The sequence below is a fragment of the Netta rufina genome (assembly GCF_964035555.1).
Source record: "Netta rufina genome assembly, chromosome: 1".
Taxonomy (NCBI): domain Eukaryota; kingdom Metazoa; phylum Chordata; class Aves; order Anseriformes; family Anatidae; genus Netta; species Netta rufina.
In genome coordinates this window covers 183,647,187-183,663,285 of record NC_140123.1, presented here as the reverse complement: position 1 = coordinate 183,663,285, position 16,099 = coordinate 183,647,187, and the positions used below count along the sequence as shown (strand labels likewise).

General features: G+C 41.7%; 1 protein-coding gene across 2 annotated transcripts; it reads right to left on the bottom strand.

Moving 5' to 3' along the window:
• Positions 1-1,354: 1,354 nt before the first annotated feature.
• On the bottom strand, positions 1,355-7,298 carry LMOD2 (leiomodin 2; the record flags this gene model as incomplete). Of its 2 annotated transcripts, XM_084289134.1 has the most annotated exons (3): positions 6,957-7,298; positions 2,053-3,408; positions 1,355-1,713 (listed from the first exon to the last, which is right to left on the bottom strand). In XM_084289134.1, exons 1-3 carry the CDS (start codon positions 7,227-7,229, stop codon positions 1,687-1,689), a joined length of 1,656 nt encoding a protein of 551 aa, XP_084145260.1. In that variant the 5' UTR covers positions 7,230-7,298. The 2 variants fall into 2 exon arrangements, with proteins under 2 accessions (XP_084145260.1, XP_084145259.1); XM_084289133.1 differs by lacking the exon at positions 1,355-1,713 and having other exon boundaries at positions 2,023-3,408.
• Between the last annotated feature and the right edge of the window lie 8,801 nt (positions 7,299-16,099).

Genomic DNA, 16,099 nt, shown 5'->3' with positions numbered 1-16,099 from the left:
TATGTGGTCATGAGTGACTGGCCACAGATTCAATTTTATGCTATGGGATTCTATGCTGGCATAAAGGTAGCTGAAGACTATCTGTATGCATATTTCCTGTGGTAATAGGTCTAGAAATACTCATGAATTGTTGTGAACCTGAGACTAGAGGAAAAATGTTGGGAAGTGTTTCAGTTAGTTGTAAATTGCTTTTAGTTGTAAATTGCTTTTAGTTGGTTCTACTCAGTAACTACCAAAGCAAATAAATTAAAAATTGAAAGTGTATCTTCACCTGTTTCTTATCATAACAGTAACTTTCCTGGCAATTCACCAACGCATCCCTTTTCTGTTATGCTTCACTGCCCTCAAGTAATTTGTACCTCTTTCTGGGGAAATCTATCTGGTGAATATTTCCTGATACAACCTTACCTGTAGTTTTTCGGTACCACCATATTGGATGACCATAAATACTTCTTTCTTGTGGTGTTATGTAAAAGAAATACCAATTCTCTTACTTTTTGCTAAAATAAGTAAACTAATTAATAATTAGTTGTTTTTCAGAAAACCTTTACTTCTCCTTGACCTTCAACATCTTCACTACTGCTTGTTTTTCTTCATGTTATTGCTGCCTTCATGCTATCTGATGCACTGAGAACCATGACTAATCAGACAGAGCTGGACTGTCTAGTACTACACGAAGAAGGGCTGCTCATGCCATTGCCTGTGATGTGATACCTCCAGCCACCCAGCTCCAAATGATGTTGGCTCTGCCTCTGCCATATCATGTTGACGATTCACACTCAGCTCAACTGGTATCGTATGAAAGTCCTTTTCCACCTGAATGCAAGTCTGCTCTTCAGGTTTCTCTATCTGACCAAGTCTTGGCACTAGGGTTAGTTCTGCCTAGATACAGTGGTGTGCACATGGATGTCAGTTGAATAATTCTGCTGCACCTTAAAATATCCATGTTAATTTTAACGCCTAAGTCAACATGAACTGCAGCTCTGGCCATCACCCACTTTTCCCTTCTGTTAGATGAAGGTTTAGGACCTGGTATACAATACCAGTGGCCTGGTAAAGCCCACAACTTGATGTGAGTTGTATATATATAGTCTGAAGAACCATTTTCTTTTTCTCTTTTTCTTTTTCTATGGAACTGTACTAACACAGACTCAGGTACAATCCTCCAAACAAGCCTGATGCATGCAGGTGAGAAAGGTTTCATTTTCTTTCCTGGGAGATGTTCCTAATGTTCACACAAAGATCTGGCAGGCTTTCAGTCACAAAAACCCAAGACTATGTTTCTGTTTAAAAGCTTCAAACTGCATTTATTGTAAATTTATGGAAAAAAATAATGAAGAAACTACAGGTTGATAAACTATTACATCTCAGTGTGAAGAAGTTGTCCAGTGATTTGCAATCAGATATTGAAAAGAATATCTAAAGAAGCAGCAATTTTTCAATAGAAATCTTATTAAATAAAAAAGAAAATTATTTCCATATTTACAGATTATAAGGCAAATGTATCCTTAAAGCATTGTTTAGTAGTTAGTGGGTTTATTTCTTTGAAAGGAAAAGGGAAATGGTTCAAATCTAAGAGGGTACTTAGGAAGCAGCTTGCTACAGAGTCTATTTTACCACTGGTGAACAGCCCAACAGCCTCCCCTTGACCACTGCCATGCTCTGCTTCTTCTGTCATCCAGGCTTTCACCGAAGGGCTTCTGGTACCTCCACCTACGAAACACAGAGAGGTGGAAATCTCATTACATTTGATGTACAGTCTGGGTGTCAAAATTCCTTCCTGGGCTGTAGGCACTCTCCCAAGATCCCTCTGCTAATCACCACCTCCCATAACAAGCCTGAACCTAGGAAAGTACCTTGGTTTCTGCCACAATCTCGGGTAAATAGAAGTCAGTGTGCTAAGAAAAGCCTAATCAGAGGAAAACCTCCTCCCGAGTATTTTATGTTCGCATTTCTAAGAATGTTTTTATTAAATATCTATGTACTAAAGTTAATTGAGTTTGTGCTGTATCTGAGCCACGATCAGTTACTGAAATATGATCTCTTACTTACCCGCCTTAATTGTTTTATGCTGCTTGCTCGAATTGCTTCCATAAGGTTGTCATGGAGAGACCTCTGTGGGGTGGAGGGTCGGGTGGAGGGTCGGGAGCCTTCTTCTGATCTTCTGTCTGAGACCGATTTTAGAGAATCTTTAATTTCTTTCAATATGCTGTTCTCATGTTTTTTGCTTTTTTTGCCTTTTTTCTTTTTCTGTCCATTCTGTAAGGCTTTTCTTGAGCTTTCTTGCTGCTTGATGACTTCAGCTATGTTCCTGGTTGGTGCCTTCTTCTCTGGAATAACTGGGGGAGGCGGAGGAGGAGGAGGAGGGGGGGGGGGTGGAGGTGGGGGTGGGGGTGCAAGAGCTGGCGGCTGACTTTTTGCTGGTGGTGCCTTCTTAGAGAGCTTTGGAGAGGACCAAGGTGAACTCTTAGGTGACGTATAAGGTGAGGATCGAGGAGTCCCCTTCTGCAAGACTTTGGTCTTTGGGTTGATGGCTCCATCACAACCAGACTCTTGCTGCCGTTGCTCCTGCATACGCTTTTGCCTTTGTTTATCCATATTTCTTGTCAGAATACTTGTCATGCTCATCCTTGGACCAGCAAGGTCAAAGTGGTATCCGAGCTTGACCAGAGTGGTGTTCTCTTTCAACAGTTTAACTATGTCCATTTCCACCTGGCTGCCCATAATATGCCTTTGGTTGTGGAACCGTAACTCTGTTAGAACCTTGTTATGCTGTAAAGCTCTCATGATGGCCAGCACTCCTTTGCCCGTGATAAAATTTGACTCAATATTCAGACTAGTTATATGCTGATTTACCTTTAACATACCGGCAATTGCTATTGCGACATTGTCATCAGCGTGTGTGTTAGCCAAGCTGAATGACTTGACTACGGTGTTGTCCCTCAGGGCTTGAGAAAATTGTATAAGCATCTGTGAAGTGATGTTTTCAATGTTATTTAGATTTACCTCTGTGGTGTCTGGGTCATTGCTCCGAACTTTTTCCAAAGCATCCTCAATAACGGTTGGGTTTCCACACGGGTGGATGGCACTGCTTTTAAAGCTCAGATTGTCTGTGTCTTTACCATCGTGGCCATTGAGCAGATTTTCACTGTCCTTCGCACTGTTACTCTTCTTGTGTCTCGTATGGTCAGAACTCCTGCCATCCTCACAATTCATAGGTCTTTCACCAGCTGCAGCATTTTGCTTTTCATTGTCCTCATCATCACTGTCATCTTCATCTTCCTCCTCTTCTTCTTCTTCCTCTTCGTCATCCTCTTCAGTATATGCCTCCTCAGACACTTCACTGTTGCTTTCTGTAAAATATTCTTCTTGAATGTCTTCTGAATTGTCATTTTCTTGCTCTGATTCCTGAACGGGAATGTAGGTGTGGGTGTTAAACACAATTGCAGTAACATAGCTACTGCCTCTTTGCACAAAAATAATTATCTTGAAACTACAGAATTTAATGCTGATAGCTAAAAATAAATTCCCAGAAACAAAGACAATTAAGGGAACGGAAAAACTGTTTCAGCACCTTACACCTTTTTATCATTATTTCTTTCATTTTCTTTAGAAGACAAATGCTTAGTGTAAATTGGATTAGCTTCCCAGATGTCAAAGATTTCTACCAAGAGAAGACTTAATACAAGATACCATAACATGGATAAACTTCATTCTCTTTGTTGGCATGTCTACAAGGGGCTATTAAATGGAGCTGTATGGGTCCCTGCCAGCAGAAACACAAGACAGCAGTTTCAGAATGGATGTGATATGTGAGCAACAAGTTTCTTGACTTCATAAAGATTAGACAGCTGCGTCAATGCTCAGTCTCCCTTGTATACATTACCACATCCAACAAGGCTAAAGAATGCCATGACTTAGAATACAAACAGTGTCTGCATGTGTAAACAGGCATATAGATGTGGAAGATAATATAGTATTACATGAGTCCTGCAGAAAGGACTCTGGATAAACTAACGGTGTTATACACGCTTAGGAGCAATTTGTGAAGAAAAGATTACAACACTTTCCCACAGGTAACATGTAATCATGTCAATAAACCCCAAATCTCTTCATGTTTGCTAACAGCCAAGACTCTGCTCCTGAACAGTTGACACAGGCCAGCTGCCATACTGCAACGGGTTATAACTCATTGCCTATTCAACGAGTGTTTTTCTAAACCCCAGAGTTATTTCAGTGTGTTTGATGGGCACCCAAATAGAAGCTTTGGATCCACTTCTCAAAGTTCTGCCAGGTGTCCTTAGCAGTTATGGTGGCAGTGAACAATTAATTCTCCACGTGCAGGAGCAGCTAAAGGTCTGTACCCCTCAAAAATCCCACTCTCCATTTGGAGAGCTCCAGAAATGTGGCAGCATTGTGCAGGCCATGACTGAGCCCCCGAGCTGTGACCAACCCTCAGCCTCTTAACCAAAAAGAGATCTTAGGTGTCCTTTTCAGTCTACTGGGCAAGCCAGAGTCTAAGTTTTTTATGTTTGTAAATGCTTTTAAAATTTTGGATGAAGTGTAGTGGTTGCATGCACTACTTTATCAACATTCATGTTTTGGTCTTTGTAAAATAGTAAGTGTGTACTTTGTGGAGACACAGTGATTCAGTTCTGTGCTTCTGGAAAACAGAATTGTTACTAACTTGGCAGCTTATTTTTAGAAAACCTGTGTAGATTTAGGTTTTCTTAATTACCTGGTTCTAAAAATGCCAGTGAAAGGTTAAAATAACAGTAATTACAGATTGCATGGTACCATTTCATAGTCTTGAGCAGTTTGCTGTGTTGGGACACATGAAAATCAGACGATACTTGTAGTGTTCACAAAAGCCTGACTCTAATGAAACAGGTCATCGAACTGGTCCAGCCTACCACTGCTGAGAGTTCAGCACATGCAGGGTTTGCAGGATCTAGCTCCATCACCCTGTGCGTGGAGGGCTTGCAGGATCTGGCCTCCACTTCTCCTGCAGAGTCTGTGAAGGAAGTCCCTTAACACAGAAAGTTGCTGTGCTGCATATGGAAACAGGGATGTGTTTAAGCCAGGTTTATTATGGGACTGAGATTTGTATCTGCAGCTTCTGCACAAATATGCAGCCTTTTAAAAGCTGAAAACATCGGTTATCCAGGAAAGCATCTGTGTTGCTATGCTTTTATCTGCCCAAGCATATACCCTACAGTCTTCAGCACAGCTGCATATGAGCAGAAGCTTGTGCCTTTGAATGGACTGCTAATATGTTTTGATGACTCTAGATAAATATAAATATATAAACAAACTTGATTTTTCTCAGAGGCACTTCTGAGGGTAGAGGAGGAATTTATTTTCCCAGCACGTACATCGTCAGCTGTCGTATCTCCATACATAGTTAGATGCCATATCTCACAGCAACCTGAACAACAATTCTGCAATGGAGTACTCCTCTTTGCAGATCTATAGAGACATGCCCGGGTATTGTGGCAGCATTTCAGTACAGGACTGCTGCCGGCAGCCTGCAGGGCTTCATCTTACTTCATGGTAGCAACTTGATGAAAAGTTAGGCCGCAGATAGTCAACACAGTGAGATAAATACCTCTGGAGGGCATGGCACTCACCCTAAAAGGCTATCTACAGGATGTGTGCCTTCTGAAGGGGCTGATGTCTTGCCACTAACTATAGAAATAGCACAAATAGCTATCTTAAATAAGGTGCCTAACTTTCAGACAGTTGAGGGCAAAGAGATTGCTTTCAAGAAACGCAGAAAGCGTTTTCTTACTGCCTTCATTTGTGCCTCCGATATCAGCAAGTGAACACTTTCCTATTTTTGGACACTTTTAGAAATTTTCTTCTCACATCTAAAGGAACAAAGGCTTTTGCAAGCATTTTAAGGTTTAGCTATTAGCACCTTGTTAATACTATACAGGCATGGGAAACCATTCTGTGACACAGAATGAGCCCTGTTCAGAAGGTTTTTGTAACCAACCAGGTTTCAGGTTCCAGGCTCATCTGGAAAAAAGCATTAATCTTGCCATTCCGTTCCTTAGCACTTGACAAACAGGGAGTGAAGTCCACGTCTGCAAGCTGATACTAATGGTCTGATGACAGCTAGCACTCGGTGTGCTTGCCTACAAAGACACTACAACACCATTCACTAGCAGGAGCAAACACTTAACTGCAAAGAAATCCTGACTATTATTATCACAAGCTAATTTTATCCAAGTGATTTTTCTCTAAGACAATATTTAGTCTGATGTAAAATTGGCCTAATTAGATTTTCTTGCAAATGAACTGAGCTCCTGACAAGGCTGTTACAAGTTGAGATTTGTTTTTTTTTTTAATCTTTTTTTGTATTTTTTTTTTTTATTTAAACATAGAAGAACATGTCCTCATAAGGCAAAACTTGGTCTGGAGCAGTGCTTAAAAATCAAAAAAGTTACTCTCACACCTAAGTCCTTGCTTTGCTTTGAAACTACAGGAAGCTGTTGAGAAAACAAAAGCTAATTTTTGAAAGAGCTCAGTCTCACAGATGGTTTCTGCAAGGGCTTAGGGGATGATTGCTTCGGTTTGGTTTGGTTTGTTTTTAAAAGGCAGCATATAAGCTTTTAAACAAAATCAAAAGTTAACCAAAAGTCTATATCGCTACCTGGCAATAACTTTTAGCCTGTCCCTTAAAACTGTATTCCTGCCCATTTTTTAATCACCAGCAATAGTTTTTGCAGGATTTTCTTCTGTTTTCTGCTAAGCTTGTAATGTACTTCCAGAGAGGGTGCAAGAATTCTCTGAGCCAATTCTCTGTGCTTTAGCGGGCACAAACATATCTCCAACAATGTTCTTAAAAATGTTACAAGAGACAGAAAGAAAATAAAAGCAGCAAGTGAGATCAGCCAGGGAAGAAGAAGTCCTGACATTTCTAGGAAGCAGCGAACGCCTCAGGGTCTTACCTTGTCGCATGCACCCAGCCTCTCTTTTTCCAAGAGTTTTCTGGTCTCCCTCTCCCAGTAGGCCATCAGTGCTTCCCTGCTGAAAGTCCCTGTGGGTGTTTTCTCTGTCAGACTCTTTTGCCGTTGCCCTACGGGAAGGTTACGATCGGGCTCGATGTCCTCCAGCTCCCGCTCCAGCTCCTTCAGCTCCTCTTCAGTGAGAGAAGCGAGGAGCTCATCTTCGTCAATGTCCTCATATTTGCTCAGCTCTCTTCTGTAGCCAAAGGTAGACATGGTCCCGTTTTGTCAGGCTGGTACAAAACTGAAAGGATCGGGCATTCACGAAGGCTGGATCAGGCACGCCGTGTCTCGTTTGGTCAGCAACTGTTTCCCTGAGTAGCTGAGGCACCCTTTTAAGAGTGATCACCGGGGGCTTACGACAATGCATGAAGGGATGAAAGCATGCTCTGTTTTAAGCATCAGACGTCAGCTAGACATCTGAAGAGAAAGAATGTCCCACCGCTGGTGTTTGCAGGTCCCTGGAAGAGGGGATTACTGACACAGTGACCATTGCCTTATTTAGAGCAGCCTGCTCGCAGGAGGGCACCCGCTGCCGGGGGGGGGGGGGCAGCGGGGAGAAAACCACGCTGGCCTCGCTTGTTAACAAGAGGAGGAAAGAGCCGTGAAAATTCACATAAACCCCAGCTGCCGCAGGGGCTGGGAACAGAACGGCCTCACCATTGCTCGCCAGAGTCCTGCTGCCTTTCATGGTTTTCTGGCCAAACCACACCGTCGTTGCAGCAAGGCGGCTGCAGGAGGCTGCAGGTGGTAGAAGAAGGGGAGAAGGTTGTGGTGCCTGTACCTCACCTGCCACACATCACCCAGCTGGATTATCTGCCGATTCTCCTTGCTCAGGAGTGATAGGGGGAGGATCGACTCATCCCTTTGCAGCTGGTGCCAGATGCTGCTCTGGTGGAGGACTGCAGGCTGCTGCTGGGGTCGGTGGCATTGCATGGAGGTGTAGGGGCACCTCACAGCACAGCACAGCACGGGCTTCGTTAATGCAAATGAGGCCTCTAGTGGGCATTTTAGTTTATGGCCATCACTCGCTGGAGCTGATGGATGTGCAGCTGGAGAGCACCCTCAAATTCATATATATATACACGTGTGTATATCTATGGGTATTTTTTCCTGTATAGATATATGATAATGTATTTACACAAACACATAAGTATATGGGAACAATGTACATATAAATATATGTATGTTATCACATCTTCTAGTAAGCACTATACTGACATTATTTTTAGAGAGAGGTATCTTCCAGTATAAGGAACCACAGAAAGAAAGCGTAACTTCACATTGTTTTTCTTCTCTTTACTACCTATAAATGATGGTAAATAAGCAAAGCTTTTGGAAACATCCAGGCCAGCAATATCTGAAAACCAATGCTCTGAGAGAGAGACAAAGAAAGGAAGAGTGAAATAGAGAAAAAGTAGATTTGGGTCCAAGGAAGTAGAAACCCACCTAAAATGATAAATGTTAACATTATAAAATGAAAAGTCACAGTGGTTTTATTTTTAGATGGTAAATTCCATGTTAAATGGAAATGTAAGTGAAATCATTTGAACTAAGTACTTGTCCAGAATTGCCTCTTTTTGATTAGCATGGATTGGGCACTAGAACTGACGTATGGTGTTTAGCCAAATTGTTTATAAAGTTTTATTACTGCATATGTTGTTTTAATGGCCATAGAGAGGAGTGAGCATGCTTTTCACAAACAGAGTTGGTAAATAAATTAGATATTTCCTTTCATCATTTTTCTATGTGAATTTCATGCAGCTTAGCTCACTCAAGTGGGATGAAAGCTTAGAAGCCTTTGCTTTCCTAACACAGGAAAAACACTCATAAATCAGATTAAAGAATACTGCACATTTGTAATCAAATTGAATAAATATTTGCAGGTCATTTGTATTCGCCAATCTTTTCTTAAAATAAAAAAAGCAAAAACAAGCTGCAAAAACATCAGACACAACACAATTTGTAAGCCTTAGACTTTTCTTATGTTGAGAGTTCACAATACAAGGTACAAACATACAACCGCTTGACTTGTATATTTACTCTTTTCTGTGTAGAATTCTAATTTTGAAAACTCAAAGAAACCTCAAAAAGGGACATGTTGCTCACTTTTCAAAGAATGTTCTAAAGGGTAATTTATTCCAGCCCTTCACAGCAACATGAACATTACCTTCAATGCTACTCCTTGCAGCGGCATGACAATACATTGGTACAGTGATGATGTTTATCATAAGATGAGAATCTCAGTGATGTCTGCTCTAGCCAAGGGATAACAGAATTTAAAGATGTTACAAAATATGGGTAAGCTTTTCTATTGCAAATGTCTTCCCAGAAGTGAGAGGAGATTGGCAGAGTTACATGAGGTTACAAGAGATTTGGGTCCTTTCTTAAACCTGTACATGTCACTCACAGTAATTTAGGACCCATTCTTTATAAGGAAATGGACAAGTGCAAACACCCATGAACAGTCTCTGGAACAACAGTGATAAAAGTAATAAAGCTGGCAAGTTGTACACACAAAAATGATGCTAAAACTGTAAAGCCAAGCACTCACAGATCAGCAAATGCTGGCATTACATTTGCCCTTGCCTGTTGATGAGCACAGAAACTCAGTGCTTAATTCCATAATTCTGTGATATAAAATTATATGCTTCAGTTCTGGTCCCATGAGTCCCCAGGACCCTTACTGCCACTCAGTGTGCAGGAGAAATCATGCATATTTAACAAACAGCCCCTCAAAATTTTGTCTTGTCGTTTTCTTCAGCATAACAAGATTACTAATGATTAATGTCTAAGAACACTTTCAGAACAGTTGGCAGTGTTATCTCAATTGAAAGGAGAAATAAAGAGACTTTAAGATTGAAAGTATCCACTAACGCAGAGTGCTTACGGTGACATGCTTAGGATTTGCTTACGGTGACATGCTTAGGATTTGCTTTTTGGGAGTATTTGGCATTATGCAACACTTCAGTTTGTCAGTGCTCAGCTCCTGTGGGTATCACCCATTGCTGAAGCTGCACACCACTACAGTTCAGACCACAGATTGTCACTCATATTATTTAATTATGATTAAATTGGCTTGCCTAACTTCTCAGAGGAAATTTGCTAAAAATTAGGATTGATTTTATTTTCCTAGTATTACCATTCCTGCATTAGACTTTTTGTTCTCTTCCCTCAGTCCCATTTCTCAGACATTATAAACACTCAGACACTCAGATTTCTGGGAAAAAAAAAAAAAAAGGCAAAAATAGCAGCCTGGGCATCCTGTTGTACATCCCACACTATATGCTCAATCACAGAACTGTGACTCCAATATAAACCCTTCAGGAAGACATGTTGTACTAGCGAGGTGTGAGGTGGTTGAAGCGAGAGGTGGCACAGTGAACTTCCTCCTATCACAAGCAGCACGAGGGCAGAGCATGGGCTACACATAGTAGTCCACATGCACAGGTCTGTAATTGCTGTGTTGACTGTTATCTAGGATGAATCCTCCAAAGTACTTTGCCACCGACCAGCACAAAACCTCAAACCATGCCCCTGACACCCTGCTAAAATCCTGTATTCAGGGAATAGCTTGTCACTTCTAGGCCATGAAAACTCTTTGATCATTCAAAAAAATAATAATTTTTGAAATATTTGCTTCCTTCAGGACGGGGGCTAACATGAGAGAAGATAGGAGCTGAGAGAGCCCATTTTATTGAAGCAGGTCTCACTTTGCCATTTCAAACATCTAGGGTGCAAGCTTCTGGCTCTGAGTGGGACTGAACCCACTCAGAGGCTGGTAGACTTCAGACAGGACTTTAAATCTTTCCTAGCCCAGGTGACTTATCTTCTAGGTTTTAGAAGACGAGACACTTCTAAGTGCTTATGTCTCTTTTTTCCTTTCCAAACAACTAAATATTTCAAGCAGCAGCCTAGGAAATGTTCAGCTTCTCACAGGTTTCCACACCTTGTTGTTCAAGTTGTTGAAAGGAAGTGAGCAACATCAGAAGGGCAGTAGGCATCACCGACTGGGGCAAAATCCACAGCTTAAACTTTACTTGCAGTCTGGTGAGCACAGGCCAAATGACAGGAAAGCAAAGTGAGTGTTGTACAACCTTGTCCTCAGGCGTGGGACACGGCCTGTCCTCGGGGCACTGGCTATTTCAGTCACAGCTCCTGAGGACAGCCTGTCAGACAGATGCGTTGGCTTGTATCAAAATGCCGGCCCACGCTGCAGGAACGGGTCCAGTTGCTATAAAGCACATTAAAAACAATGCCACCACAGCATGTCTGGGCTTTCCCATTCCCTCATGTTGCACATTTTCACCCTTCCCCACCTCTTTTGCAACCCCATTCCTCACCCAGCACCTTCCCTGATGCATACCCCTCACGCAGGCCCTGATGCTCCAGCCCCAATCTCCTCACTGCTGTGGCCTTCCCTGCCTCCTTTCCCTGACCCCTTCTCCTTCCTGCCCCTCATCCCACATCCCCTGTTCTCCTCCCGGTGCTGCCTGCCTTGCTGCCTGCCATCCCCCTCCTGCCTCACACTCCTTTCCCCTTCCTCCTCATGCATATATTTCTGTATGCTGCTTCTGTAGGCCCAGGTTGAACGCAGAGTCCAAAAGAGACAAAGGGTCAGCAGCCTGGCATCTAGGCAGGACGGGCAGGCAGACTGATGGGACAAGCTGTAGCTCTTTCTCCCAAGGGACCAGCATTACTTTTGAAAATTGTGCACACCGTACCGCTCTTGAAAAGGATGTGTCATCACCTGCATTTAACACTGGTATCAGCCCAGCAAATGGGATAAAGCATGCACTGAAGGCATTTGAAGGAACAATTTTTCAGCTGCTTTTCTCTGTGACAGATGATTCTGTTGTCCAGTCCATCTCTCCTGGTGTTGCTGTAAATGGGAAGTCACAAGTGAGAAAAACTTTTCCCTTCATCCCTGCTAAGGAAACAAAAAGTGGGATGAGTTTAAAGACCACCGTGAACCCAAACCAGTCTTTGCTTGGGAATCTGATTTGACATCCTAAACCAATGACAGATCCTTCCCGCTGACCCTCTGCAGCACACTCCAGGCCACTGGAAGGGCAGATTCCAGGTCCAATTGTAGCTTAACAGCTCAGACCCACCACAAACAGCGATCAGCTTTCACTCAAAAACATGTGCATGTGGACTGCCTTATTGCTCAGATTCGTTTTGAAAACAACATTCCCACCAGCTGCTGGGAAGGTAACCAGAAGTCTGGGGAATGCTATAAACCACCAAGCCATGGGGCAAACACTAATCTAATATGTTTTGATGGTGGGGGCGTTCAGGTTGCCTTGCTTATCAAGCAGACAGAAGAATCATAGAAAAATGTCATAGTAATGTCAAAGAAAAAGTCATAGTAAAGAACTGAATGGGTTCTGCTGGTGCTGGTGATGGGAAGTGTGCAAGGATGCATCTTGGAAGTGAAGTCAAGAGGTGAACCTTGCTGCAGGAAACCGCTGGGGGAAAAAAGGTAACAGTGCAAACAAAAACATTTGTGGACTAACAAATTCCGTCAGCATTTGATTAAAAGAAGGAAAACTTTCTAATCATCTTGTGTCAGTACAATAAGTCACGTTCCATAATAACAGCATGAGGGGAACCTGCTTATCTCTGACAGAGCAAACTATTGTGCTGTTCTGTAAGTGCTTCTCTACTTCCCTACTGACTGTCCACTTCCTCAGTGCCAGTTTTTGCCACACCAAAAAGATAAAGTGCCTTATACACAACGGTTGTCCCAATGCTCTTGCTTTCATATAGCTGCTCATATTCCTCAGGAAGAATCTCAATGTGCTTTACAAACATTGCCAACAGATTTACGAACTATATATAGAAATAATTTCACTCACTACTGATGTACAGACACTAGGGTGACCACAGCAGCTGTTTGGTATTACAGAGCAATATTGCTCAATGGTTTTGGACAGGAAGCAGAGGCCGCTGTATGGCAGAGAAAGTAGCAGAGGTACTCCTGAATGCAGACAGGCATAAAGTGGGTGGTTTTTACAAGAACAGTTTGAATGGGACACTGTTTAAGCACCCGTAGTCAGCCTGTTCTTTCCCAAAAAGCATGATAAAATATATAACATCTGCCACTACAAACATTACATTATTCATGGTGGTATTTGCAAATGCACCATAAGTTGTATGTCTAGGTCCGAGTATGAAGCTATTAAATTGTGAGTAATTATGAAAAGTGCATGCACTTAATCCTTTGTTGAATGCCTCAGACTCAGACAGTTCACCTGTGTAGCTTAGACAAACATACAGTTTGCCTTTCAGATAAAAAAAAAAAAAAAAAAAAAAAAAGCTGTTTCTTTATACCCAGGGAGCAATACAAGTACTAACTTCTATAACTAGCATTTCCTCAATTTGAAGTCAAGGTATTTTAACAGTGTGTGTTTATTAAGATATTTTTTTTTATTATTAAAAAAAAAAAAAAGATCCTAGCAGTATAAACAAATGATGTAAATCATAAGGAATGAAATACAAGCAGCAGTACTAAGTAAATAAAGACAATAAAGTAGAGAATTTATGTCTACTTTGAAATAGCCCATATTAATGACAATGGGAGTCTGGGCACTGTATCTACCATGCACAAATTATGCAGGCAAAAGTAAATAGTTTTCTGTTAGACTTGATCAAATGTAAAGATTTCTACTGCAAATGTGAATTTTGAATATGAAATTAAATACGTTGTACATGTCACCAGAGCTACACTACCATATCAGTCTTAAAACTACTAACAACATGTTTTTACAGCTTTTCAGGAGAGTCATGAAACGCAAGTTCCTCAGGGAATACTTCTCCTGATCTAAGTACCTCTTTTGCTGTTGTAAGTGACACTTAAGGGAGTATTCCAGAGAGAAAATGTTTCCCGTTGCAATACATACTTTTAAATATTTATACAGTCATTCAGTGCACTTACCCGTGTACTTGTTTCTGATTTATCCAGCTTTTGTCTTGGTAAAGGATCAGAATGGATTTCTTTGAAGACTGTTCCATGCATTTGGAGATAGACAGTGTGGGTTTGAATCAAGGTCATTATCTGTAGGTATAGAAAAGGAATCCAAAGGAGAGACACCTTGGACAGCAAGGTTCCCGTTTTAATTACTGCAGCCTAAACAATTTCCAGTGGAAAGGTCAGGGAGAGAACAAGCCAGAATAGAGCCAGTCAGGCTGAAATTCACTTTGGCTGGAATAATGTTTCCTGATACCACCCTTCTTGAGCAGACATCTATCAGTGCCAAGGCTCACAGGGAAAAAAAAGGAGATGGAGGAAGGCTTTAAATGGACTGACTCAGCAGGCAGCCTAGTGCCACTGCGGAGTACAACAGAGAGGCAAAGATGGATACACAGACGACAACAGAGATGAGGGCAAGGCACTGTTCACCAGGCACATATTAAGGGGGTTGATGCAAAAGCTAATGGAGATGAGACCTGTTCTGCTACAGAGATAAGCGCTCATCAATTTATGCCACTTTTCTCCATGCAAACCATAGCTAAATTGTTGGCTACTTTAGAAGCCTTTTCTGCCCCAAATAAAGGTCAGAAAAATCCCTTTACCTACCCAAAGGTAGACACAAAAGAGCACTGCTCTGTGACTGTGTTTTTCCATATAGGACTCACATACTGTCAGGAATAATCAGAGAAAAGGCAACTGAGGAATGAAAAAACGGAGGCAGAATACTGGCTCCTGCAGTAAAACAGTAAAATTGTCTCCCACTTGATACCTGGAGCAAGGGTCTGCCATGCCAGCTTCTCAGATTAAATGGTAGCCAGTGCATGGAAGTTTTATGGAAGGCATACATGATACTATGGGCCCTAAAGGGTATAGATGGTAATATAACTCATGGCTGTGGTTTGGTCCTTCACCAAACTATGAAAACACAGCTACAGAGTTCATCTCACTGATGCTGCAATAGCTGACATAACCACAGCTGAATTCCTGGCTCCTCGGAGAGCTCATCAGTCTGGTGCAGCTGTTTGTGTCAGATTTTATGAGAAATAGAGACCAAATGATATCGCTGCTTTCAAACATTGTCCCCAAACTGATCAGAGTCCCTACCCAAGAGCATGCCTGAATCAAAGCCAGGGCATTTAATTACTTCTAGCCAATGTCGCCCATGGGTAGACATGCCATGGAATTGGGTTGCAATGGAACACCTAATAAGTCACACCCAAATAGCAGAGAAAATGAAAACCCAGCATTACAAGGGTTCAGTCAGCATCCAAATGGGAAAAAAATGAGTAACTTTTTTTCCCTAGCCACTTATTCTTACAGCTGGGGTTGCTGCCTTCACTTCTTTTCACACATTTCCTGCTCTCACCAGTATAAACTCAACTCCACAAAAGTAATAATCAATGATCTGGCTGCAAAACATGGGAGTTGAAAGATTTGTGTTCAATTCCTAGTTTTGCCATAAGCATGACACAGAGTAAATAGCTTCCTTTCTCTATCTATCTATTTCACCTCATGCTCCATTTAAAAGAAAGTTTTGCCCCGCACTCCTCCACTTTGTTCACAGGTGCCTTGAAGGCATTCCACATGCTTTCTTATGGTGTTATATTTCCTTTAGTATTCAGGAGGAAAAAGGCTTCAATAAATAAACATCTTCAATGTAGTGGGAAAGAAAAGCTTTAAAGTAGAATAAGGCCACCTTCTGCAACAGGGGCCCAAATAAAAATGGTCCAGAGGTATTGTTCAAAAGATAAGCATGATAAACCTCTTAAACTTACCCAGTGATCTTTTAAGGACTAGTCCATGATATTTTAAACATTTCAGGCAATACTTTGCCCTCGAGCTGAATGCTTTGATGCCAGAGGCGCTCTAACTATTGCCTGAGGCGTGTATAGAGGCCTAAATATAAACCTTGGCCCATGAACTAAAATTACTAATGGAATTTGGCTCTAGCCACAGAAAGGGTTTAAAATCTCCTGTCTAAAGCCCTATTTGATCATGTTTCCTTTGCTGGTAGCAGTATACTGTATCAGTTATGTGACTACCCAGGTCCTTATGTTGTGGTCACTCTATTCACTGAAATGACCACTATTCAAGACTTATTAAGCCCATA